This window comes from Equus caballus, chromosome 11 (assembly GCF_041296265.1).
Source record: "Equus caballus isolate H_3958 breed thoroughbred chromosome 11, TB-T2T, whole genome shotgun sequence".
NCBI classification, from domain to species: Eukaryota; Metazoa; Chordata; class Mammalia; order Perissodactyla; family Equidae; genus Equus; species Equus caballus.
This window is the reverse complement of record NC_091694.1, coordinates 59,469,947-59,496,123: the sequence shown is the minus strand read 5'-3', so window position 1 is coordinate 59,496,123 and position 26,177 is coordinate 59,469,947. Positions and strand designations below refer to the sequence as shown.

General features: G+C 50.1%; 1 protein-coding gene across 23 annotated transcripts in view; it reads left to right on the top strand.

Moving 5' to 3' along the window:
• The window catches only part of EPN2 (epsin 2), a 79,191-nt gene that overhangs the window by 30,405 nt on the left and 22,609 nt on the right, over positions 1-26,177 (top strand). For 11 of the 23 annotated variants that reach the window (XR_011423095.1, XR_011423097.1, XR_011423096.1 and 8 more), the window contains 2 exons: positions 5,918-6,679; positions 24,825-24,937. Coding sequence is in view for 18 of the 23 variants with exons in the window: in XM_023653626.2 (XP_023509394.1) it covers positions 6,085-6,679; positions 24,825-24,937 (708 nt within the window). In the remaining 5 variants the exon portion in view is untranslated. Of the gene's footprint in view, positions 1-4,791; positions 4,876-5,569; positions 5,681-5,917; positions 6,680-8,649; positions 8,821-24,824; positions 24,938-26,177 lie in introns of those variants that run through there. The other 12 variants (XR_011423094.1, XM_023653624.2, XM_070226598.1 and 9 more) reach the window with 5 other exon arrangements.

Sequence of the window (26,177 nt, the reverse complement as noted above, 5' to 3'; positions counted from 1 at the left end):
TGTGTCTGGAGTTTTGAACAGTCTGCCCAGGAGATTCTGGTTTATCTACCCTTCCCACAGCTCTTCCTGTCATCTGCCTTGAGAAAAATGGAGTACATGTGAAGTCGCTGGAGACTGCCAGACACGGATAGATTGAGCTGCTGTCTGGAGTGAAGATCTTCAATTCGCCCAGTACTGTTTGTTGATTTTGCGTGGATTGTCGCAGTCAGCGTTGGTTGACCTGTGACTGTTAGGTTTTGGGAGGAGGGAGAGACAATTGTTGCTGTTCCCTTATAGCTGGTCTTGATCCCTGATAATGATCCCTGATCCCTGAAAAGCCACTATCAAAATCGCCTTAGGGATTTGGTGAGGGATTTGGGGTAGACCACGATGGATAGGACCTGGCCCCCACGCCTTGCTGTCACAGAAGCACAGTGGCTGAGAGACTCATGGCTTTGACCAGGGACCCGCCTGGGCTGCTGGGAACCATGGGAAGCCTCCTCTTCTCCTATGACTGGGAACTCTAGGTTTGGAAGGAATGTCCCCACCCAGCTCTGCAGGCCCTTAGAGCACATTTTTATGGAATTTTTCTTGCCTCCAGGGGCATCACTCTAGCCTTGGAATTTTTTGTTTGTTTAGGTTTTTTCTATTTGCTGTTTTCTTCAATCTATTTCCAGTCTCCACTGTGTTTCGAATTTTGATTGTGTTTCAAATACGCCAGAATTTTTCTTCCCCAGCTTGTCCCCTGCAGATGTAGTGATCCAGCTGTTACTCTGTTGTCACCATTATAAGCCACTCTCGACAAAGAGCGATGATCCCAGGCTTTGACTGGGGTGCCTGCATTTTGAGGAGTGATGAGCCTCCCTGGGAAGGACGCAGCTCCTTGGTCAGCCTGGGGCTGTGGGTCAGGCGTGAGTGAGGAGAGCCTGGTTGGCGTCCCTGCACTTCTACCTGAGGCTCTGCGTAGGCCCAGGCTCTATATGTTTGTTGTTTGGCTGTTGCTGGCTTTCTTCCTCTCAGGGTACTTGTTGCACGGGGCTTGCTGTTACAAATGACGAAAGCACACACTGCTGTGGGTTACACAATGACCGCATTGGCTCATGCAGCTGAGGAGTGCAGAGGGTAAATGGCTTCAGGCGTAGGTGGACCTAGAGGTTCAAATGATGTCCTGTCTTGCTCCTTCTCCATCTCTTGGCTCCTTGCTTGCTTCTGTGTAGGCTTCAGACTTAGGTAAACCCTGGCTCTGTGGTGGCTTCCAGCCCCTACCAACCCTGCTGCTTTCCCAGTAGTTTCAGGGCCCGTCCAGAGAGGTCTCTGGTGGCCCGGTCTGGATTGTCAACCCGCCCCTGATCTAGCCACCATGGCTGGGGGCCCATGGTGCTCTGATTAACTGGACCTGGGCTGGGCTGGGCTGGGCCTACTCCTGGCCGCTTCCCCCACCAAAGACGGAGGCTCTTTCTGAGATAAGGGGATATGGGTATTGCACAGGCAGAAACAATGCTGGACATGAAATATTCTTTGGCTTAAAGAACTTTCCCTAGTACTGGGGACTGACTGTAGAAAAGTGAGAGTCCCCTTTCATACTGAACAGACTGGCTTTGATGTGGAGTCTCCGAAGCTCCCAAAGGCCTTTTGGGAGTCCCAACAGAAATGTATATTGGCCACGGTGAGACTTTCCAGGCCAGCTGATATGTTCAGTTTCTTTGCCCGTGGTTTGATTTTATTGACTCGGTGTGGCTACCAGTGGTTTTCTCATGTGCATCAGAAACACTGATTCTTTTTTCTTTTTAATTTTTTTTTTTTAAAGATTGGCAGCTGAGCTAACATCTGTTGCCAATCTTTTTTTTTTCTTCCTTCTTCTTCTCCTCCTCCCCAAAGCCCCCCAGTACCTAGTTTCACATTCTAGCTGTAGGTCCTTGTGGTTGTGCTATGTGGGACGCCACCTCAGCATGGCTTGATAAGCAGTGCCATGTCTGCACCCAGGATCCAAACCGGCAAACCCCTGGGCCGCTGAAGTGGAGCGCGAGAACTCAACCACTCGGCTACAGGGCTGGCCCCAGAAACCTTGATTCTTAAAGTGAATTTTTAATTAGTACAGTTTCAAAACAGGCTCTTCAAGGCTGAGGCTGGAGTGGGGAGGTATGGTGGAGGTTGTGGTGGTTGGGAGTCCCTGCTCACCTCATTCAGGAAAATAAGTGGATGTCCTCTGGCTCCTGTTCCAGCTGCTTTGGCAGGTGCAGAAAGATTTGTTTGCCTTGAATAGTAAATCTCAACTTGAAGTCTTTTTGCTGTCTCCATTCAAAAATATTTAAAGTTGTACCGATTATACAAACTCATGTGCTTCATTTACCACTTACCGTAAAGTAGTTCTAAGTAATATCTGGCAGTAGAACTAGATTTCTAAAGGCATTTCTAGTTACTGATGTTCTAATGGTGTTTGTCCCTTTAGCTGTCAGTGTTTAGCTTTTGAAAACGAGTCCTCCTACTTTTTTTTGGGGCTATCTTGGTCTAAACGTTTAGCAAAGTTTGTTTTTCCTCCCTATTTTGACAACCTCCTCCTCCCCCTCACCCACGTCTTCCCCATATCTGGCTTGGAGGTCCTTAATAAACGATTGGATGTTTGTGAACTGACCACAGTTCCCCAGACTTGAGTGAAGAGCCCAGAAGGTAACAAATGCTCCTGTTTTAGTTGCTTTTGCATGTGCATTAGTTCAGGCTCAGCAAGCTGGAAGCGGAAGAAAACTGGCAAATTGAGAAGGAAAGTTTGGAAAGTGGAGCGTGCAAACTATTCAAAAAGGAGTGAGAACGAAACAAAACTCAGGTTCTAGAAATAACAGGATGTCTACTTGAGGATGGTGTGTGTTTGGGGCTTGCTTTTAGGAGGGAGCGCCTGGTGGATTTTTGCTGGGAGGGGAAAGGTTTAAGTGTTTACAGCTAAATCCTGAGGTTGAGGGGGAGAGGTTTAAAATGGGAAAAGCTAGGTCTGAGGTCCACATAGGCAGGCGCAACTGAGCCACAGAGGTCCACATCTTTAAGTGGAGCAACCTGGGACATCTTGTGCCCAGGCTGTCACTGCTGTGGTTTTGCAGCCCCCCCTCCTGTGGCCAGGTTCTCTCATGGCTGGAATTGGCAGTTCCCGTCTGCAAAGTCTCAGGTGAGGTGTGTAACTCAGTTGACTTTGAAAATGGTTTCTCGAAGGCACATTTGCTGTCCTTTGTCCTGTCATGAATTTCTCATTCTCAGATCTCACCCTTCTCACCATTTGCCTGTCCTGAAAGCTGTTCTTGTCTATAGCTTTTAAGAAAATAGCAGGCAGCCGTTCAAATTAATATAGACTTTACATGTCTTTTCTGACTATAACAAATATTTCATTAGCTTTTTCCTTCTTGAAGCCTAAATGTTTCAAAGAGACTGCCAACAGATATCTTTACAAGTTGAGCCTGTTAGAGAAAGCCCCCACCTTGGTCTACAGCCCCTCTTTCTAAATTGTTTGGCATTCCTTTCCCAGCCTTTGCCCAGAGGTACCTGGGCCCTCTCCTCTGCTTCTCCCTTCGGAGGACACCGAGTCCAGCCGTTCTGGTCCACTCCCCAAGGCAGCCAGGCTAGAGGAGGGGCAGCAGAGCCTAGCACATCATTTCTCCCTCAGGAAATGGTGGGTTTTGTCGTTATATTTTCAACTGTTTGAGGCCTTTTTAGCAGGACCATTTGCTCTCTTGCTTAATCGATGCTGCTTCCTGACCTGGAGGAAGGTGCCCCAGGGTTTCTTCAGTGTTGGATCCCAGCTCTCCCTGCTTCTCCAAGAAGCAGGACAGTCACACCTGCTGTGCATCAAATGGAATGACAAATGGAAGTGCCTGGTGGTCCCTGGCACATCGTAAGGCCCCTGGGCATTGTGTCCATCCAAATGTTACTACTGATTTTGACAAATATTTGCACTTTAAGCTGGGAGATGCTCATTAAAAATCAAAGTGTTCTTTTTTCCTTTTCAGGCACATCCCACCTCTGCTAGCAGTGAATGAAAAACCTAATTAAATTGAATGTGTGGGTCACTGTGAAAGTTTTTATCCCTGGTCCTTCTACAGCTTTGGAGGATTTGTGAGAGCTGGCCAGATCAGTGGAGAGGCAGAATAGGCCTGCCTTCAGCTGAAGCCCCTCCTGTGGTTTCAGCTGGAGGCAGAGTTCTTGGTGTATTTGAGGGTGGAGAGAAGGCCCTTTTGGCTGGAGCACATGTATTGATTGTCACCAGGATGAAATTTTATGAGCTGCCTTTTTCTTATTTGTATGGGTACATGTGATGAGTGATCATTGCGTTTCCTGTTGCTTTTCCTGCTCCTGACACCTTTTTTTTACTTTTTCTTTTGATGTGTCCGTTGCCTGTCTGAGGCTATATGTGAGGAAGGTGGGAGCTGTCCGTTGTTTTTCTAGCAGAAGCAGCGCAGCAGCTTGGAGAGTAAGGACCCCTGCAAGAGGAGAGAGGACGGTCCTAGCTGGTTGACCTTAGTCAGCTGACCTCATAACTCCAGGCCTCAAGTTCCTCATCTGTACCGTGGGAAGAATAATCATTCCCCAGAAGGTTTCGTAAGCGTTACGTGGGACAGCCTGGCGTGAGGCTGCCACAGCTGCTTCACAGGCCAGACGAGCCCAGCAGGCAATAGCTGGGGATGTGGGTGGGGGATGGTAGGACAGTGGGTAGTGTGGCCAGACCCCAGCTGTGCTGCCCTATCTTCGGCAGTCCCTGGCGTCTTCTGGGCCTGTTTTCTCACCTTGAGGAATAACCTGTGTCACCACTTCCCTTCCACCTGCTCAGGTCTCCTCAGCTTTGAAGACCATACTGAGGGTTATTTCTGGCAGAAAGTCCTTTTTGTGCCTGTGTTTGCAATCCCAACAGCCAGCTAGGTTGGTTGTTCTAGCTTTGCATCCTTAGATCCCCTGTGCTCACCTCTGTCCCCTGCCAGACTGTGGCCTTCCTCAGGACAGGGACACAGTTTTTAATCTGTTTCATAAATCTATTCAGTAACATTTATATCTGTGTCAGGCACAGCGCTAGGTGCTGGGTGCTCATTGGTAAGCAAGCCATATGGGGGTCCCCAAACTCGTGGAGCAGAGCCCACTCTTGGAGACGTGGACTTCACTTGAGCTCGGACAGTGTTTCTGCTCTGGAGAGACGGGTGGAAGTGTTCGTGCTTGTAGGGCTGAGTGGACCAGCTAATGTGTAACCCTGAGCCTCAGTTTTCTCCTCTGTGAAATGAGGGGATTGGGCCAGAACCAGATTATTTCTAAGGGTGTGTGATACAGCTCAGGCCAGGTGCTGGAGACTTTTGAAAGCCCAGTGGAGGGCCTTACCCGTGCTCTAGAAGAATAGTTGGAAACTTTTACAAAAAGTCGGGAGAAAAGCAGTGCTCACAGAGAATTCCCTGGGCAGCTAGAATCTTAGAATCATGGTGGACCAAAGCCCAAGGTGAAGCAATTTTAAAGGTGTAGATAGGCATTTTTGGGTTACGATATACTGAAATGAGAGGCTTTCTTGCTCCCAGAGGTAATGTAAAATCTGTTAGGACTGACCTTTCCAAACTTTATGATTCTTTTGTAGCTGGCTTTTGCCACGCAGTGAAAATACAATCCATAGAAGAGCCATTCCAGAGGAAGTGTTTTGAAAACAGAACAATAGTCATACTGTTTACTTCTCTTCCAATGGCTTAAAGTTGAGTTTACATTTTATTTACTTTTAAAATTTTATTCATTATTAACTTGTAATATTGAGCTTATCTTAGTCTTGAAAGAAAGTTGGACTCTCTCTCATCCTAGGGAGGCTGGAGTGTGTTCACTCACTGCCCCTTGACAGACCTCAATGCCTCTGTTCACAAAATGTCTAAGCCAGAGCCTCCTTCTGTCTTGGAGGAGCTGATGGCGCAGTGAGTGCTTCTCTTTCTTTCTCTAGGTCATGGCTTCCGGCTTCCTGGACCTGAGGCTCCCACGGAGGAAATGACTGTCAGGGATCTTGCTCCAGATGTGTTAGAGACTGAACTTTGCATGGTGTGATCTTGCCCAGGACAGGAAATTTTCTCTCTTTGAAGGGCTTTACATTTGTAACAAAGAAAATTAAAGATGACGACCTCGTCTATCAGACGCCAGATGAAAAACATTGTGAACAATTACTCAGAAGCTGAAATAAAAGTCCGAGAAGCCACTTCCAATGACCCATGGGGCCCTTCCAGCTCTCTGATGACTGAGATCGCTGACCTGACCTACAATGTGGTGGCCTTCTCAGAGATCATGAGCATGGTGTGGAAGCGGCTCAATGACCATGGCAAGAACTGGCGGCATGTGTACAAGGCGCTGACGCTGCTGGACTACCTCATCAAGACCGGCTCCGAGCGCGTGGCCCAGCAGTGCCGCGAGAACATCTTCGCCATCCAGACCCTGAAGGACTTCCAGTATATCGACCGTGATGGCAAGGACCAGGGCATCAACGTGCGTGAGAAGTCAAAGCAGCTGGTGGCCCTCCTCAAGGATGAGGAGCGTCTGAAGGCTGAGAGGGCCCAGGCTCTCAAAACCAAAGAGCGCATGGCCCAGGTCGCCACCGGCATGGGCAGCAACCAGATCACCTTCGGCCGTGGCTCCAGCCAGCCCAACCTCTCCACCAGCTACTCGGAGCAGGAGTATGGCAAGGCTGGGGGCTCGCCGGCCTCCTACCATGGCTGTGAGTAGTGGAAGCGCTCCCCTGCCCCTTGCCAGAGTGCGCTGGGTACAGATGCAACAGCGCTTGGCCACGGGTAGCGTGGGTGCCCTTGGGCTGAGTGAGATCTTACATCTATCCTCTGTTCTCAGCTTTTGGCAGCCCAGACAACAATGCCCTTGGGCTACATCGAGTTACAGTTACTAAGGGGCTTTCAGCCCCTCGGCTGCTCTGGTTTGAGGGTCTCGAGAGTCTCTCGCTACTGTGTGATCTGGTTCTGTACACCTGGGCAGGGCTGGCCCCTGGGGAAAAGGCAGGCCTAGGGGCAGATCTTGTCTGCTTCCTCCTCATGGAAGGGCTGGAGCCAAGGGATTGGCCTGCTGCACAAACAGTGGGGAGTTGACTGTATTTGGTAGTTAGGAGGAAACGAATGCTCTTTCTGGATAGTCTTGTTTCTTTCATCTCACATTAAGTGGTTTTCTAATGACTGGGCTGCAGGTCTCCTGACTGGCTCAGTGTATTTTCTCAGCATCAAGGAGGGTAAGATGGTATGTCTCTGTCGCACGTGAAGAAGGAGAAGGCAAAAACCTCTGCAGGTGTCAGTGTGGGCAAGGCCTCCTTTCCCAACATGCGGATGAAAGTTCTTGGTTATTTGGTGGCATGGGTGGGTCTATGCTAGGTGTGCTGCTCTGTTTTCTCGTTTTGCATCTCGGATTACTCTGGGTCTTTTCCCAACGTTTAGAAGAGATTTCAGGGAACAGAAGTGGAGTTCAGGGCATGATGGAATCTGGTCTCTGTGAGCTGTGTTGGCATCCTGGCCATTCACTGAAAGTGGTCCCAGGAATGGCACCCCTCTACTTTCACAGTATGCTGTTGAGATAGGTAGCCCTGGTGGCCTGCAGGGGTTGGGTGGGGTGGGTGATGCAGAAATTGTATCTTCTGGCTGTAATAAAAACAGAAGTTCAAGTCCCCATACCCTTTCTTTTTGGAATCAGTAACACTGTGTCAGCATAACAGAAAACTTTTTTCTTTCTTTTTTTAAAGGACATTGTTTGTAGTTTGGCAAACCCCTGTCAACCCTTGCTTATTAGTCAGTGCTTCTGTTACCAGACCACTTACTCAGGTTTCCTGCTTTTGCAGGTTTCAATTTGACTTTGTGCTGCCACCAGCAGTATTTGTACTGCAGCATTTTGAGAAATGTGTCAAATAGGAGATTTGCATAGTAAAGTCAGACTCCCCCCCCCCGGGAATTCTAAATTATTATCAAGCTTGGAGAGATTAGTGTTTTATTGTCCTATTTCTAGTTATTGTTGTTTTCCCCACTTAGTTAGTACTGTTCCACTTAAGCAAAGGTTGTGACCTTAATGAAACCACTCGGAACAAATGGAGCCCGTGTCTCCAGAGGTCTCCCTATGGGCTAGGTTTCATCAGAAAATGAAGGTTGCCCTTTAAGAAATGAAGTTGTTGTTTTTCTGTCAAGGAGCCTCTTTCCATCCTCCAGAAAGGCCCTCTGAATTGAGTTGGTCTCAAGCCACCTTGACTTCCCCTTTGGGAAGTGACTGTGGCTGTACTATATGGCCATGGGGGCTGTTCTTCTCTCGACATGTGTTTTGCAGTCATTCTTCTCAAGAGGCCAGAGGATAGAAAGCGAGGAGCTGAAATAGGGTCCATCTCATCAGTAGTCTGTGGGACGTTCCGGTGCTGGGAGAGGCGGTGAAGGTGCAGGAGCTTGGGGGTCTGGGTCGGGCACCCAGTCACACGTCCTGCCAGCCTTCCACTGGCCTGATCGATGCTGCCATGCTCCCAGCTCTAACAGCTTCTGGTTCCCTCAGACGTTGAGCTTCAGCTGCATGTTCAGGTTAGAATGTGGTCAGCTGGCTATTCACCATCTCTGAGCCTATGGGGCGTTGGCCTCACCCGCACCTCTGCCGCTCCCTCTCCCTCTAATGGCATGTCTTTCTCTGTGTGTATGTGTGTGTGTCCCTGCCCGACAGCACCCGAGGCCTCACTGTGCCCCCAGCACCGCACAGCAGCCCCGCTGGGTCAGAGTGAGGAGCTGCAGCCACTGAGCCAGCGCCACCCCTTCCTGCCGCACCTGGGGCTGGCCTCCCGCCCAAATGGCGACTGGTCCCAGCCCTGCCTCACTTGTGACCGCGCAGCCCGAGGTGGGACGGCGGTTTGCTTTTCTCCTTCCTAGAAATGCTGGGCTGCTTGCTGGGGGTGTGCTTGTTGTGTCAGTACAGCCAACTCTCTCCCTGTCTCCTTCTGGGCCTCATGGTCCAACCTCCAGTGGCCCCAGAGCCCCTGTCTTCCTCCCTCCCTAGGAGCTCATGGCCTAGCCATGCTCCCCTCACGCCATCACGCGTCACTGCCAGAAGTTCTGCTGAAGGGCTAATAGGGGAGCTGCTGTTTGGGGGAGGCGTGGGGTGATTGTCCCCCTGCCCTGAAAATCGAAGGGGCTCCACTGTCTGCCAGACCCAGGCGTGGCGGAGGACTGAGCCAGAAGCGTGGGCAGCCCTGAGGGCCTCAGGGGACAGTTGCTGGAGGCCACCGTCCTTGATGCAGTGACAATACCTCGCTGAGGACAGGATGGGCTTGTTTTTGCTTCTCAATTAACTGCCGTCCTTCCTGAAATCCCCATCACCGTGGTAAACAGAGAGTTAGCTGTACTGTCAATTCTAGGTCACAGTGTTTGAAGATACCTAATTGAATGGGTAACTGAAAATGGGGCTTCTCTTTTGGCTAATTAATAATGTATCCTGGTCAGTCTACAACTGTTGCAGATTAAACTGAAAACAGATTTTTCACTGTTGCCTGTGAGAAAATGCTCTCAGTCTAATCTACCTTCAGTCCCAAGTGGGGCCCCGCCACAGAGCAGAAAGCCGCCTGCTCTCTTCTGCTCTTACTAGAAGGGGCACCAGCGGAGAGCCTTTTTGCGACTTCCCGATAAGGTGGCCAGCCTTTATCCAGCCCTGGAAACGGTTACTGTTCATTCATGCCTCATTAATATTACAGCTTGTCTGACTTGGGGATTTGTGTGATCACTCTGTTTAGCTCTGGGAGATTTTCCTTCATCCTCTAACGGTTTATACAGGATTTTGTAAGGAGGGCCAGCTTTGCGCCTCAGAGAATGCAAAAGGTCAAAGTGTGTTTGAAGGATCACCCGAAGGCGTTTGAGTTACGTGCCCGTTTCTCCCACCAGATCTTCCGGGCCTCTTCCCGCAGGTTCCCAGGGATCCCCAGAATTCCAGGAGCTCCCTTTGTGTTTTTCCCATGTTCTACCTATCCAGTAACTGGTAAGGTCTGTTTTGAGTCTGGGTGATTAACTGTGTTCACCTGGCCCTCTAGCTTTCCTGGTGGCAGGCAGGCTTTCCTGAGACATTTGTATGTTAAAATCAGGCTGAGCCGCCTCAGCAGTGCTGCCTGCTGCTCCCACTGTGGCCAGGACCAGGTGCCCTGCCTAAGCAGGTCGGTCTTGGTCTATCTTGCCCATTCAGTTCCCTCTGCTTGGCTGCCTCCCCTGCACACACACATCTGACAAGTTGCTCAAGATATAGACCCCATGTGGATTTCTTTTCTCCTTCAGCTCTGGTAGAAATTAAGGATAAAAATGAGTTTTGGGTTTTTTGGGAGGATTTCTCCTGGCCCAAGTGAGTTTTGGACAAACAGGTGTCACACGGTGTCATGTTTCATCCTGTAACCTTTTCGTGTGTGCATTCTTCTCCATATCTCACACCCTCCCCATCATGGGGAGCTGTCTGGGGGCAGGACCTGTCCCATGACTCCTTTCTGTTTTTTTCTTAGCACCTAACAAAGTATTAAGTGTAAGGTAGGTTCTTAATATGTGCACATCTGGGGCTGGCCCGGTTGCGCAGTGGTTAAGTTTGCACGCTCCACTTTGGTGGCCCAGGGTTTGCCGGTTTGGATCCCAGGTGTGGACCTACCCACCACTTATCAAGCTGTGCTGGGGCAGGCGTCCCACATATAAAGTAGAGGAAGATGGGCATGGATGTTAGTTCAGGGCCAGTCTTCCTCAGCAAAAAAGAGGAGGATTGGCAGTGGATATTGGCTCAGGGCTAATCTTCCTCAAAAAAAAAAAAAAGTGCACATCTGCAGATTTGCTTTGAAGATACCAGCTTGGAATCCAGCAGAGGAGAAGTCAGTCAGACTGACACCAGCCATTCAGAAAATGGTCTCGTGAAATTCAGGCTATGGTTCAGGGGAGACATTTGTGAGGGGCACACTTAGGACCCCAGAACCTGCAAGGGAGGCGTGGTGGGCACAGGTGCAGACTCAGGGTAGGGGGCGAGTGGAGGCAGATGGCTGAGAAGGCCCTGGCCCCTTTATGGGGGAGCAGGCCTGGCCGGGAGGTTATGGCCCGCAGTGTGCATGAGGTTTGAGAAGAGCTTCTTTGACGTAGCGTACGCATTTGATCCTCCCTGTGCCTCCTCCGTCCCTCTCACTTCCACATACATCTGTGGATCTGACCTTGGAAGCCTCTCAGATTCTGTCCTTCATCTCTACTTGCATGGCCTCAATTCAGTGCCAGCTTTCTGATTGGCTTCCTGGCTATTAGGCTCTCCCATTCTTATCTACCCTCCATCTTTATGAATGATACCCTGAGCCCGGGGCTCAGAAAGCTCCTCTGGCTCCCAGCAGTCCCTGCACTGTTCACCCCAGAGCCTTTGACATGGCGGACAGCTCCCTTCCCTGCTGGTCCTTGGTTCTCTGCCAGCTCAGGGCTGTGAAGTCTGCCTCGGGGCACTGCTTTTGGGTTCGCTCTGTGAAGCCTGCCCTAGCTCCGCTCTGGCTCCCACATTCCCTTGTTCACTCTACAAGTGTGTGTTGAGTTCCCGTTGTGTGCCAGCACTGTGCTAAGCACAAAGCAGAGCCCCCTGCCACTACTAATGGGAAGAGAGATAATAGATGTGGGACATTATACAGCATGTAATGTAATGAGTGCTCTAGCAGACAGCAAACAAAACCAGGACAACCCAGCTGAGTATGAGGAGCAGGAGGGTGGTCTGCAGGGCTAAGGAGGGTGTCAGAACAAGCCTTGTTGAGAAGGTGATGTCGGAGCAAGGATTGAAGGGGGAGGAGGAGGGAGCTGTGTGAAGGTCTGGAAGAGCATTCCAGGCAGAGGGCAGGAGCAGCTGTGCAAAGGTCCTGAGGTGCGAATGTGCTCAGAATGTTTGCGGAACAGGAAGGCAGCCGGTGTGGCCAGAGCTGAGTGAGGGTGAGTGGCGCATGAGGTGAGGGTGGGAGTGTGGCTGAGGGCAGGCGTGGAGAAGGTGTAGGGCATGCTTCTCAGATTGCTTCTGGCAGGAAGCATTTCTCTCAGTTCCTAATCCATCTCAGGCTGATACTTTTGTATCAGTGTTTGGATGTTGTAGCAATGTCAGATGGCTAGAAAAGTTTCCAAATGCTCTCTCTCCCTATACTTGTCTGTCATGGATCACACCCTAAGGAGACTGGTGTAGGGCCTTCTGGGTCATTGGAAGCCCTTTGGCTTTTACTCCGTGAGCTGGGGAGGCAGGGGAGGGTTTGGAACTGAGGAAGAGCTTGATCTGATTTAGGGATGAGAAGGCCTAAGAGGACCCTCTGGCTATGTATGGGGCAAGACAGGCCTGGGGAGACTAGTCAGGAGAGCACTGTCTTTATCCAGGTGGGAGATGATCGAGCCTGCGCCTGATGGAACTGTGGAGGTCTGGGTACATTCTAAAGGAGAGCCAGCAGGACTTGTTGGAGGGCTGGATGGAGGTGAAAGGGGAGTTGAGGACAGCTTTGATGACGGCCACCTGAGCACCTGGGAGGTGGAGCTGCTGTCACCTGACATGGGGGTGGCTATGAGTGGAGCAGGTTTGAGCAGAGGTGGGGTTCCATTCTGGACATGTCGAAGTGTCTACTAGACGTGCAGGTGGAGGTGTGGAGAAGGTCTGAGAAGTCCAGGACTTGGGAGAGAATTCTGGGCAGGAGATGACTTCAGCTCTTTGGCCTCACCTGGCGCTTCTGTGTACTTTACCCTTTTGTGACCCCTGGTGCACCAGCTGCCCTCCCCACCCGAGGCTGAGTCTTTGGCGTGCCTGCGTTGGCTACCTTACGTGATCCTGGTGCTTAGGACTGCAGTGTGCGGGCGAAGCTGTGGGGCCCTGAGGAGGCCTCTCGGGTTGAGGGGTTGGGGTTTGCCTGAGACCACACAGACAGTGCAGCTGGCTTGGATGGAATGGGTGTGAACGGCCTTCCTGTTACCCCCACCCAGGGCCCTGTTCACCCTCCCACGTTCTGTAGGTCTGGTCACAACATCCAGTAGGCCATGGAGAAAGTGCAGAAGTTCTTGGGGTAGTGGGAACCCCCATCAGAGGGGCCACAGGAGGTTGGGAGAATCATCCCCATGAGTCAAGGTGGAGACCTGGAACATAAAGATTGCCGCTGTCCTTTGACCTGGAAGCTCTGAAGTCAGGGACGAGACCTCCCACTCTCCGCATCTCTGGGCCCTGGGTTGGTCTCCACCGAGGGAGGGCTGGTGAGAAAAGGAATGCCCAGCTCTCATTCTCAGCTCCCTTGGCTGCACTCCCTGAAGTGGTCTCTCAAGCCAGAGCTGCACTTGCCTTGCCTTGCTGTGGCGTGAATGTGTCCCATGTTGCTTGTTGCCTTGGGTTTCTGGGTGGGAGGTCAACTGCCAGCATTCTCGTTCTTAGGGAAAAAAAAGAAAGAAAAAAGAAGGAAGAAAGAGAATAGAAATCCTCATTGCCCTCTAATTCCCTTGGGTGAATCAGAACCAACCTAACGTCCCAGAAATGAAGTGGGCAGCAGTGGGTTTTGTATGGGGCAGGTGCATGGGGTGGGTGCCACTGCCTGCAGCCAGATCTTGGGCTGTCCTGATGGACACCGTCTCAGTGACACCTTCAGCACTCTGGCTGGTGCAAAGTGGCCTCTGTGGTGTGGCTAACGTATGCTTCCAGGGGAATGTCAGTGCTCCCATCAGGCCAGCCTTTCCTTGGGGCTGAGAGCTCCTTAGACAAGGGCTGCTCCTGCTCACATATCATAGACAGTGACTGACCAAGTGATTATACTAGAGATTATGACCATTTCATCTATTTGCCCTGCTTCACTCTAGAAAGGATTGGTATTGGCTTACAAAACACATGCAATACCAGAGGATTAAATAGATACCAGAAGAAATTGGGGCAAAAGGAAAATAAGGATAAGAAAATAAGATAAGACCAGGGTCATATACAACTGCTGGAGATGGAGCCAAAGATGGCTTTGAACTTCTCAGCCACCAACACCAAAGAGGACACTTTCTCTTTCGTTTCTGGACAAGAGTCCAGGATCCAGATGAAGCCCAGGGAGGCCAGGTGCAGAAGGAGGAGTGCTTAGGTTCACCCGGGGCTGAGCACTGCTGCTCCAGTGGCCGACTCAGTGTCAGGTTTTGTTCTGTTGAAGGCTTCCTCCTCCCTGTCCCTTCGCTTGTTGACCGGTAGCAGTGCCCTTTCAGAAAGTCAGAGTCAGCTGGCCATCCTCCACCCTTCAGCAGCTTGAAATCGATGTTGCCTATTCGGTTAGTCTCCTCCTGCTGACTGCTAATGGAAAGCTTAGTCCGGCTGTTAGCAGAGTAGCTGGCACCCTTCAGATGAGTTCACTCGGTGGCCTCCTTCTGCAGTTCTAACTGGTAAGTTTGGCATGGATGTGAAATAAGAAACTCTACTAGTTTTTTCATTATAAAAGTAGTGCGTGTCCATTCTTGATAGGGTAGAAAATACAAGAAGAAGACAGGAGTATCCTGTAATCTTATTACACAAAGACAACTGTTGTTCACATCTTGGTATTACTTCCTTCTGGACTTTTTTCCTAAGCATTTTGTCTTCCAGGGTTGCAGTTTATTGTAAATGCAACTTTGCATCCCTGGGTTTTGTCTCATAACATTGTAACAGAAGCATTTTCTCCATTCTTCCCCAATCCTGTGAACATTTTAACAGCTGCGCTCAGTGTTCCGCTGGGTGCAGTTCCTGACTTATCCTCGCCTGATGTGGGACAGTCAGTCGCTCCTCGTGTCCATACTGAGCAGCACAGCCATCTGCAGTGCTAGGGTCCTGGCTGCCTGGACTGAGCATGGGCGGTTTGGAGCCTGCAGTTGAGCGGTGTTGTTATGGCCGTCTGTCTGTGGGTGAAGCAAACAGGTTCTTAATCTGGAGAGGAATTGAAGGCCAGATCAAGACCCACATCCCCCAAAGGCAGCTGTACTGACGGATGTGGATCACAGGTCTGAATAGTGTTCCATGAAAGCAGAACGAATCTGATGTTTTATATTATGTAGATAATAGAACAACATTATACAAGTGTCATTTATAACCACATGACATTTCCAAAGCACATTTCTCAAATGGTTAGTGTGTTCATTTGTTCATTTTGTAAGCCTGTGTGTGGCAGGGCCAGCACTGAGCAGTAAGGGGCTCACGGTTGGCAGCTGAGGCCTTGCTCTCAGTGGGCTTCCAGTTCAGCAGAGGCAGACATGTCAACAGTGTGCCAAGTGTAGTGCCTGGCAGGGGGCCGGGCAGGGGGTTCAGAGCTTCTGTGACCATTGAGCTGTTCTTACTCTGCACATAGTGGGATAGGGTGAGCAGAGGCCACGGCAGACCCTGTATAGTGGCTGCCCTTCAGCTGACTCCTTACCACCGGATCCCCAGGAGAAATAATAGAATTATGCAGTCTGATTTTTTCACCTCACTTTCTGTGTGCATTTTTCATGTTGCTACACAGTACACTTCATTTTAAAGGTTAACTCTTGGGTAGGTTACTAACTTCTGCAAGTTTAAGTCTTTTGACCTAGTCCTGATGGCTTAGCAGTTAAAGTTCAGTACTCACCACTTTGACGGCCTGGGTTTACTTCCCAGTCGTGGAACCACACCACCTGTCTGTTGGTTGCCATGCTGTGGTGGCGGCTCACACAGAAGAACTAGAAGGACCTACAACTAGAATACACATCCATGTACTGAGGCTTTGGGGAGGGGGACAAATGGTTTAATCTTTTAATCTGTAAAATGGCGCTAAGGATAGTACTCTTTCCTGGGTTATTGAGTAAATTACATACGCGAATACATGCACTGCGCACACAGGAAATGTTCCGTAAGTGGATCATTCATTATCATCGTTATGATCAGAGTGGTTTTCACCAGTGTAGATAATGTTGTGGTAAATGTCTTTGTGTGGAAAGTTTGCTTTTCTACGGATTTTTTAGGTTATGTCTTCAATGTAGAGTTCTCAGAAGTGAGATTAGTGGGAAAAGTGTATCAGCATCTTCTGTCTCTTGAAACATTGCAAATGCTTTCCAAACAGGTTGTGCCCATTTGCAGGTGCCCCAGCCATGAATGACCACTGCTCAGTTGATAGCCCCTAAGCCCAAAATGGGTACTGTAATTTTTAAGATCGTTACTAATTTAGTAGTTGGAAATTACTATCAGAACACTCATTTTAAAAGTGAGTTTCCTGTTTATAAACATTGCTCTAAGAAACTGCTGTAGGTGTTTAACTTCTTTAAATTTGTTTATTTATTGTTATTTTTTAAAGATTTTATTTTTCCTTTTTCTCCCAAATCCCCCTGGTACATAGTTGTATATTTTTAGTTGTGGGTCCTTCTAGTTGTGGCATGTGGGACGCCGCCTCAGCGTGGCTTGATGAGTGGTGCCATGTCCGCGCCCAGGATCCGAGCCAGCGAAACCATGGGCCGCCGAAGCAGAGTGTGTGACCTAAACCGCTCGGTCACAGGGCCGTCCCCTAAATTTCTGATTGAATTAAAAAAGAGGTAAATTCGGTCTTTGTTGAGGTTCGTGTCTTTCCCTGTGCCTGCTCACAAGTTTGGGTGCAGGTGGGCAGAGCCCCGTCCTCTCTCCCACACTCTGGCCTCGAGAGCTGTGGATGGCTCCCAGCTCCAATGGTGCCCTCACCGTGGTGCTCCATCCAGAGCGTGACTTCCACCGTGGACAAAGCAGCAGGAACCGTGGGGACCCCTGGGAAAACAGCAATGAGAAAAAATTGCTTAATGTTTTGGACAAGCCCTCCCTTCGCCGCCTCCCATGCTGGTGATCTTGTGAGGGAGAGGGTTTAAGCTGTAGCCCAAAGAGAACAGCACAGACTTGCTCCTTTATTTCAGACAGAGGATGGGCTTTGAATCACGCAGACAAATAAAAGGACTGCCTTTTGTCTCTGCTCCACCCGCCTGCCCCCATTTCAGGCTCCACCCTTGTTCCAAGTAGGAACATGGCCGCTGCCCTGGCTCTGCCTCCTTCCCTGGGTTTCAGCTTCTGTGTCTGTAAACTGAGGTGGCAGCACTAATATCTCAGGGTAGTGGTGACGAATGTGTGAGGTGAACCCTTGGAAGTCACAACCATTGTTTTCACTGGAAACTAAACTTGAAAATGAACCCACAGGTGTTTGAACTCCTGCTCTGTGCCTGGAACAAAGCCACTATGGCCCCTACCTGTGTAGAGATTGCCACCAGGTTGGGGAGATGGCCTGACTGGATAGGTCAACAGTGCAGAGTGCATAAGTACTGATCATGAGGGGTGCAGGTGAGGGCCTCGAGGGGCCCTCTTTGTTAACGCTGCCTGAGTGCTTGCAGAGTGCCTGGCCTGCTAACAGGTGCCTGGGTGATGCCTGGGGGATGGGGGGGGGAGGAGTGTGTGATGAATGAGGCCAATGAGAACCTCTGCCCTGTGGAACGTCCCGATGGCACGGTTGGGGAAGATGTGCTACAGAAGGTGGCACTGGAACTGACACTGAGGGGTGAGGACATGTTTCTTTTTCCATTTGAGGAACAGAAGGAGAGTGCACAGTCCGAAGGCAGGAAGGAGCCTGAGGATTCTAGGAACTGAGTGGAGGCTGGCACAGCAGGTGCCCAGGGGGAGGATGGGCTCGTGAGCAGGGCCAGGCCAGGTGAGCAGTAGCCCGACAGCCAGGGGTGGGTGCGGTTCCTTCCCCTTCGTGAGGAGGATGCCTGCTTTGGTGTGTGTCGGGTGGTGCTGGGAAGGCCCTGAGATGTGCTCTGGGAAAGGCTTGATCTCGCAGCTGATAGGGCTGCTGCAACAAAGTGCCACAAACCCGGTGGCTTAAAACAACAGAAATGGATTGTGTCACTCTTCTGGAGGCCAGAAGTCCGAAACCAAGGTGTCGGCTGGGCCGTGCTCCCTCTGAAACCTGCTGGGGCGACTCCTCACCTTTTGCTGGCTCCGGCTGGTGGCTGCAGTCCTGGTGTTGCTTGGCTAGCAGCTGCAGCGCTGCAGTCCCTGCCCCATCGCCACGTGTGTTCTCCTCTTGTGTGTCTGTCCCTGTGCCTGTTCTCTTGTGAGGACGCCAGTCATGTTGGATTTAGGGCCCACCCTGCTTCAGTATGAGGTAACGAATTACATCTCCAACAACCTATTTCCAAAGAAGGTCACACTCGGAGGTACTGGGAGTCAGGACTTCAACATATCGTTTTGGGGGACCCAGTTCTGCCCACAGCACCCAGTCAGAAGAAGGCACTCGGAGTGTGAGTCCCCGCCTTGAAGAAGCATCAGAGGCTGCGCCCTGCTCACAGTGGCACGGTGAGGTGCTGCTGAGGGCCAGTGTGAGCCAGGCCAGGCAGAGCCACAGAGCGTTGCTTGTGGCCTTGGGCCAGATGGTCCAGGAATGTTTCCAGGTATAATAGAATTTCAATTAAACATAGTCAGAATCCGGCCGCTTCTTACCTCCTTCCAAAGCTACTTTCTGGCGCAAGCTCCCACCATTGCTCCCTGGACCTGTCAGATTGCATCATTGCTCTGGTTAGGCCCTCTCAAAGCCCCGCCAAGGGCCCCTGGAACCGCCACTGTCTTCCATCCTGACCCTTTGGGTGCACTCTGCCTGCACCAGCCTCAGAGCCCTCCACCCTGCGAGCGAAGCTCCCATCTGCTCTCTGCCTGGCCTCCTCGCTGCCCCCGCCCGCCCCAGGCCTCTGCTCCAATATCTTGTGTCAGAAAGGCCTTCCCTGACCTCTGAACGCACAGAGTAAGCTCTCCTCTGCCCTGACACCGCCCTTCCCCTTTCCTTGCTTCTTTATGTATGTATTGTCTCTTCCTACTAGAACACGAGCTCCTGGAGAGCAGGGACTTTCCTCAGGCCTAGAGGAGTGCTGGGCATGTGTCCGCGACTGTAAAGGGTGGGGGTCGCAGAGTACCTTTAGGGCGCTGGGAGCAAGCATGAGGTTTGGCTCTAAGACTTGGCCTTGAGTTCTTCTCCTGCCAGTAAGTGAGTCATTTAACTTCTCTGGGCCCTAGTTACCTCTTCTGTAAAAAGGGTTGATAATAAAGAGCAAGGCCCTCAGGGCCAGACTTCATCTCTCACTGGCTGAGTGACCGTGGGCAAGTCCAGTTACCTTTCTGCCTCAGCCTTGGTCTGAGTTGGGGAGCAGCACCCGCTCCTAGTCTGAGGGTTCATTGGTGTGCTAGTAAGTGTCGTACAAGTGTTGTGTGCCAGGTGCTGGGCTAAGTGATTTTCACATATTAACTCGTTTAATCCTCGCAATAGCTGTGGGAGGCAAGCACTGTCTCCATTCTGCAGATGAGAAAACTGAGGCACAGAGAATTGCCTGCCTAGGCCAAGGTCACGTGTTGCGAAGGGGCAGAAACCAGATGTGAGCCCAGGCATTTGGACTCGCCCTCCACGCTAGGCTGCCTCTCTTAGGCTCAAGACATTCAGCCTAGGTCAAGCCAAGACAAGAAAAAGCAGCACACACAGCAAGGAGTAGACGTGGTTCCTGTGGGTAAACGTCAGAGAAGCACACCCATGCATGTCAACACGCGGAATGTGCGTTCAAAGTTTTCCTGAGTGGAATCACAGCAAAATGTCAACAGCTGTTTCCTCTGGGAAGCGGAATGGGGGCAGGATGAGCGGAGTGGCTCTCACTTCCTTCTGTGCTGAAGTATTTAAAAATAAGTCATGGGCATCATCACATTCCACCCATAAATACTTTTGTATGCATCTCTTGCTGAAGAGTGAGTGACAAAGCCATTATCACACCTAATAAAATCAACAATACCAATATCATCTAATACGCAGTCCATAGCCACATTTTGCCACTTGTCCTGAAAGTGTCTTGTAGCTGATCTGTCTACACTGAGATCACTCCAGGACCTCATGTTGCGTCTGGTTGTCCTGTCCCTTCAGTCTTATTGCAGCTCATTCCCTTTTTCTCGTGACCCTAAGGTACTAAGAGGCCGGGCCAGTTGCCCTGCAGAGCATCCCTTGGCTGGGGTTTGTCCATCCACTGCCTCACGCAGTGTTCGGCTCAGTCCTCGCCCTGTACGTCTGTGAACTGGGAATCAAAGAGTCTGGATTGGAATCAAGTCCGAGGTTCTGCCAGGACTGTCATGGGTGGTGGAGTGACATCACGTGATGGCCAAGAATTGGCCATAGCACCAGGTGCCTACGGTTTGTCCCTCTGTTGTGAAGTCACATCCCCCCTCACAGCCTGAAAGTGATCTGGCTGTGGTGGTGCTTTGGTGCACTTCCCATCTTGTACCTTTTTGGCTTTCCCGCCATGTATTTATATCTTTTTCTCTTTTAATGTTAGCTGTGGTAATCTGAGCTTATTTTCTTATTTGCCCTGTTCAAGTAAAAGCTGTCTTTCCTGTTCCTCCCTATGAGGTAGTATGTGAGGGCCCTGGAGGGTCTTCCGTGGGGAACGGATTTAGAAAGCTCAGCTCAGGCCAGGCTAGTGGGAGGGAGTGTCCTCAGTGGCTGAGAGTCATCACTGACTCAGGAAATGACCCGTGGAACCACAGGAAGATGTCGCCATGTTGAGGAAGACCCAGTAAGCCCTTGATTGCAGTTCACTAATGAGGAAGGAACTTAGCTGGACTGGGGAACTGGTCACTGGCAGGTGGAAGCTGGCCCTGGGCTCGGTGTTGGCTCCCCAGCCCCTACCTTGGAGGAGCACAGCTGCGCTGGAGCCCCAGTGCTTCTCCCGGAAGGCCTGGGAAGGGCCAGGGTCCCCCAGGATACACATTTGTGGCTTCTGCTGTGCGAGGTGGAGAGTGGGAGTGCTGGATGGAACTCCAGCCCCCAGGTGATCTGGTGGTTATGGGATGGAGCAGAGAGCAATGACCTGGGCAAGGCACATCCTCCAGGGAAAGCCAACTGTGTCTTGGACACTCCTGAGTCCTCCCACAAGCCCCATTGGTCTCCATTTCATAGATGTGGAAGCAAAGGCCCAGAGAGGTCAGGCCATTTGTGTGTGGTCTCACTGCTAGTAACTGGTGGGGACAGGATTTGAACCCTGGTCTGCTTGTCAGCTGACGGGCACAGGGTTATAAGTGGTGGCAACAATGCTAGACCAGATAGGGTCTTCACAGGCCCCTGAGCCTGACGACCTTGCATTCTTGCCAAGTTGTCAGATGTCCCTTGTGTGCCCAGCATCAGCCAGGGACATGTGGAGACAAGGCCTCACCCTCTGCAAGGCTCATGTACCTGAAGCTTCACCAGAAGTCATGCTGGTCATTGTGCACAACCGTTTGCTGGTAAAGTCGTGTCCCACAGTGTCTGTTCCCTTTAATCAATGTATGTGATTGCAGACGCTGCTTAAGTACTTTCTAGGAAAATGGTAAAACATAGCAGATGAGAAGAAGTGATTTCCTGTTTTTCTGTTACCTTGACTGCTTCGCTTTCTTCTTTCAGAATTACCCAAGATTGGCCAGCCGAAGCGTCTTTGTTAGAAAATCTTTTGGCCTTTGTTTAGGAGTACGTTTGGGAAGCAGGGTCCTTCCTGCAGCCCAGGGTGCAGGCACGCAGGCTCGGCCTGGCTGTGCCTGGAGCAGGCAGAGTGGAGTGAATGTGGGAGGCCCTTGTCCTCCTGCACTGGGAGGTGTTGCTTGGTCTTCCTCTGAGGCTGTATTCTGAGGGAAGCGTTGGGCTTTTATAGGCTCCCTGTTCAACCTCTCCCCTCAGGCTTTCTCAGCCAGGGTAACAGACCAGGAAAGATAAGAATGAGGCCTACTCAGGAGCATCATTTTGGCCACCGCAAGTGAAGACTTTGAGCTCTTCCAGGTAGGATCCGGACGCAAAAGGACAGCGCAGCAGTAGGACAAGGACGATGATGCACTCGACGCTCCTTTGGTGATTAGCTTATGCTGAGAATTGCTGCTGTTCCTTCCACAGGGTGGCTGGTAAGCCAGCAGCCGGCTGCCCTGAGAGTGGGCACTCTCTTGGGCACTTGCTTTTTCCATGGGTCCCTGTGATTGTGGACCTTCAGATCCTCAGAGCAGGGCCAGGGCCAGGCTCAGGTGGTCAGAAGGGTCCATTCAGGCCTGTCTCACAACCACATCTGTGTTCACTGTCATGTGCACGGGCACAAGAGGTCCTTTGTGGGACCAAAATGTTGTTAGTAAGTAAAGAACATCGCCGCTGGAATCCTCCCTCGCAGCTGAGACTGCTGTGCGGCTCAGCTGATATTCAGGGCTGGTGGCTGTGAGTTCTGCCATCTGCGGAACTGAGAGCTGTACATCCGTTTTATAAAAACCACAGCATCTAGGGGAATACCCTTTGTCTTTAATTTCCACATTGATGTGGTAAGCTATTTCCGTATGTGCCGGCTGTGCATTATTCTAACAGCATCGGTTATGGTAGACATAAACATGTCCATTTGCATTTGAAGCCCGTCTGGCCTTGCAGATGTGCTGAAAGGCTTGGAGGACAAGGGAGGCCTCATCTCTCCAGAAGGTCCCTGTTCGGAGCCCCGTCCCATTCATCCCTGGTCTGGCTGAATCAGGCCCTGTGACAGTGCAGCCAAGTAGCAGCTTTCTGTGCCAAGTTGGGGCTCATTTTTCAGAGCACTTTATGGGGTGTAGGGTGGGGTATGAGGTTTTCTCCTTTATTCACTCATGATTTCCATTTGGTAGTAAATGAAGGATGTCGGATATATTGTATTTGTTATAAACTGAGGGTTTTGTGAAGCAAACCTCAGAAAATTTGGATCAGGAAAGAGGCTGGAAACCGGTGGCCTGGGTGGTTAATGATCTGGATGGGAGAGCCACATTTAGTTGAGGAGATTCCTGCAGAACCATCCTCCAGAACTGTCCCCCAGAACTGTCTGGCTTCCTTTGTTTCCACCAATCTGGATGGTGACGTCTTTGCTTCTAGAGCACAAGAAAGCCCAAACTTAAACACCGTGATTGGCATAGGTCAAATTTGGAATCAAAACCAACAAAAAATATACTTTTGTTTTGGTATATTATTAAGAAATCAAATTATTAAGATGGATTTGAGAACATTTTGTTACCATCTATCTTTTTTCCTAAAGAAACACTTTGGAAAATATAATTGGAAGTCATATACTAGGCTGAAATTCAACTTGATTTTATTTAGAAAAATATATTTGTGTTTTTTATAACGGCAGCATTTTTTTTGCTCTTTGACCTGTTAATGTAGCTTCAAATAGACATGAAGCAATTGGTTGCTGGCTTTTTTGCGTTTTTTTTTGGATGGTTCTTTTCGTTGACAATAAATCACGGCAGACACACCGTGCTTCCCGCACAGAGCTGTTCCAGATGAACTCTCTCTGCTCTCCTCTGTGTGTTTTCTTTTCAGTGTGTGACAGAGTAGTGCCATTTGCAGTCTCCTGCCCTGCATCGCCCCAGCCTTTGTCCAGAGCAGCCCCTGCAGCCTCGCTGGGTCCTTCTGTGGATTACCTCCCCGACCCCAACGGCACCTAGCCCTCTTCTCCTGTTTTACTCACTTTAGCCAGAGCCCAGCCACCTGGAAACCTCATCGGTCAGGAATCATCCCTACCCTTTTACTTTCTCCCAAAGAGGCAGACCCTGAGGGGCGAGTTTAGATTGGAGACTTAGGCAGAAGCAGCATTTGGTGAGTGAGTCCTGATAACTGGGTCTGCTAGAATGGATATAATGAAAGAAGGAAGTAAACTAATACACAATTAGAGCATTTTCAAACGACTACTCATCAGCCATGAAATTGAATTCTCCATCTGTCTGTCTGTCTCTCCATCCATCTGTTCATGCATCCGTCCAATGGGTATTTGCTAACTGCTCTGCCAGACTTTGGGGATGGATGTAATGAGAAGACAGGCCTGGGTCCTCCCCGACAGAGCCTCACTCTGGCATGACCTACCAAACTGCAGAATGTGGCGGCGTGCTGACCCAGCCGCGGTGGGGAGGGCAGTCCTGGAGGTCGGAAGGGGAAGCTGAGCTCCGAGAACTGCGGAGCGGCTGGGCGGACTGAGGGAGCAGCAGCGCAAACACCCAGAGGGAGGATAGAGCTTGCAGTCGCCTAAGCCAAGCCGGTGGTTTCAGAGAAGCTCTGGACTCTCTCCTGGGGTGGGGGCAGAGGTGGGCACACAATCAGGGACAAGCTCCCAAAGCTTTATGTCTAATTTCTGGAGGCACCGAGACCTCCCTAATGCGCAAAACATCCTGATGACTGTCGGCCCAGCACGTTTCACTTGGGAGGCCCAGCCTGCCTGACAGCGTGAATGTGCCGAGGCCTCTCTCCCGGGGGTTGGTTAGATCAACTGGAATTCACATCACACCCCTTCAATAAAAACTGCCTTTCCAGGAGCTGCTGACAAGTGTTTAAAGTAGTACGTACTTAAAACAAAAAATATCCGCATTTGTGTTTTTTTTTTTCAAGTCAGTGTAGAATTTTATTTAAAAAACAAAAATTTTGAGGGTTACTGCAGACATGTTTGGGCTTCATTTTCCATGATCCTTATCACTACAAGATGTAAAGTGAGATTCTTAAGTGTTGGGGAAATCTCGAGTAGGGTTCTCGGTCCTCAGGGGCCCTGCGCTTGTTTGAATGATGTTCTTTGATGCAGCTTTGCAAGAACTATCCTCCTGATCTTTGAAATTGTTCCCCTCTTCGAAGCAGTGCAGCTCTGTGGTGAAGACTGAGGTTCTAATTCCCCGGAGGCCTGACCCCTGGGCTTGCACCCAAAGGCATCTTCTTGGTCTGTGCCATGTGGCTTATGTAGTTGTGAAATCACATTTGAGGTTACTTGATTTTAACCTTGAAATATTCGTAAGCCGTGGCCTGTTACCAGACCTGTGAGTGTGAGATGGGAATGGGGTTTGATCTGACCATGTAACTACTGAGCATGAGCCTGTCCTTTGCATATGGTGACTCTGCCTTCCCCCTACAGCCACTTCTCCACGGGTGTCCTCCGAGCTGGAGCAGGCCAGGCCCCAGACCAGCGGCGAGGAGGAACTGCAGCTGCAGCTGGCGCTCGCCATGAGCAGAGAGGTGGCTGAGCAGGTCGGTGCCAGGCGAGCCTGCCTCCAAGTGACTGAGATGGGACTTCGTGTTGCCACAAGTGCTTGTCTCCCTCCTACTGCCCCCAGTCAGGGAGGGGTCCTTTGCAAAGTTACATTTAGGAAAGGGTTTCAAGGGAAGTTGTTGCCAAGGGACGAACCAATCAGAAGTGCTTCCCAGAAACACGTCTGCAGACAGGACCAGGTTGTGGGCTGTGTGTTTGCAGGAGCTGCACGTGCACAGCCTCCTTACCCAGGGCGTGTGGGCACAGATCAGGCTTAGCCCCTTTGGAGGGCAGTTTGGTAAGATGGACCAAGAGCATCTGAACATTGAAGGAAAAGAAGGCTAGAAAGAAATGCCCCAGGAAATAAGAGTGCTTATAGTCAGATGACATACATGTGTGTAGTTTTAATTGTTTTCTCAGTTCCTGTTTTCTTTAATCAGCATGCATTACTTGAAAATAGAGAAGGAGGGAAAGGAATGGTTAAAATGACCTTTCAAAATCGTAAGCCCTTTGGTCGCAATTATCAGGTCTGTCTCTGCTGACCTGTGGTTAAAAAGGGGAAGAAGGAGCCAGATGTCGTGTGGTGTTAGAGACAAATATTAGGGATAGTTCGATGGAAGTGCAAAGATGTTTGTCTCAGCATGATATGTTTTCGCTGTAACCGGAAATATCCTGAAGCTTCACAGCAGTGGACAGCTTCAGTATGGCCCCTCTGTCTGCAGCAGGAAATACACAGCCATCATATCTGTCCCCGTGCTTGCCTGGCTCTGTTATCAACCGCCCAGGAAGAAGGTGCAGAAATACAGGGACAGACAGTCTGAGCCCATTTTCGTTAATAACATCTCTATGGCTTATTGTATTTATAATGATTAAAATATAATGACTGTATTTATTTATATTTAATCATTATATAATAGCTAGGGTGACCTAGTCTTTTGCCTATAGTGACTTTGCCTTAAATAAATATAAATTAAATGTAATGAATCACTTGTTAGAAATCATAGAAATAAATATACAGTCATTTTCTGGAACAATGAGAGGTGGAACAATAGCTGATTTTCATCTTCTTTATAATTCCTTTCTGAGTTGTCAGATTTTTGTAGTTTATAAGGAGACATCTTCTGTAATTAGAAAGAATTATAAAGCCATTTTAATTTTGAGGAAAAAACCGTTTTGGAATAAGTATTCCCTTTCTCCAATTTGGTGCTGCCTACGCCCCACTCTCCCTGCTGGGACCCC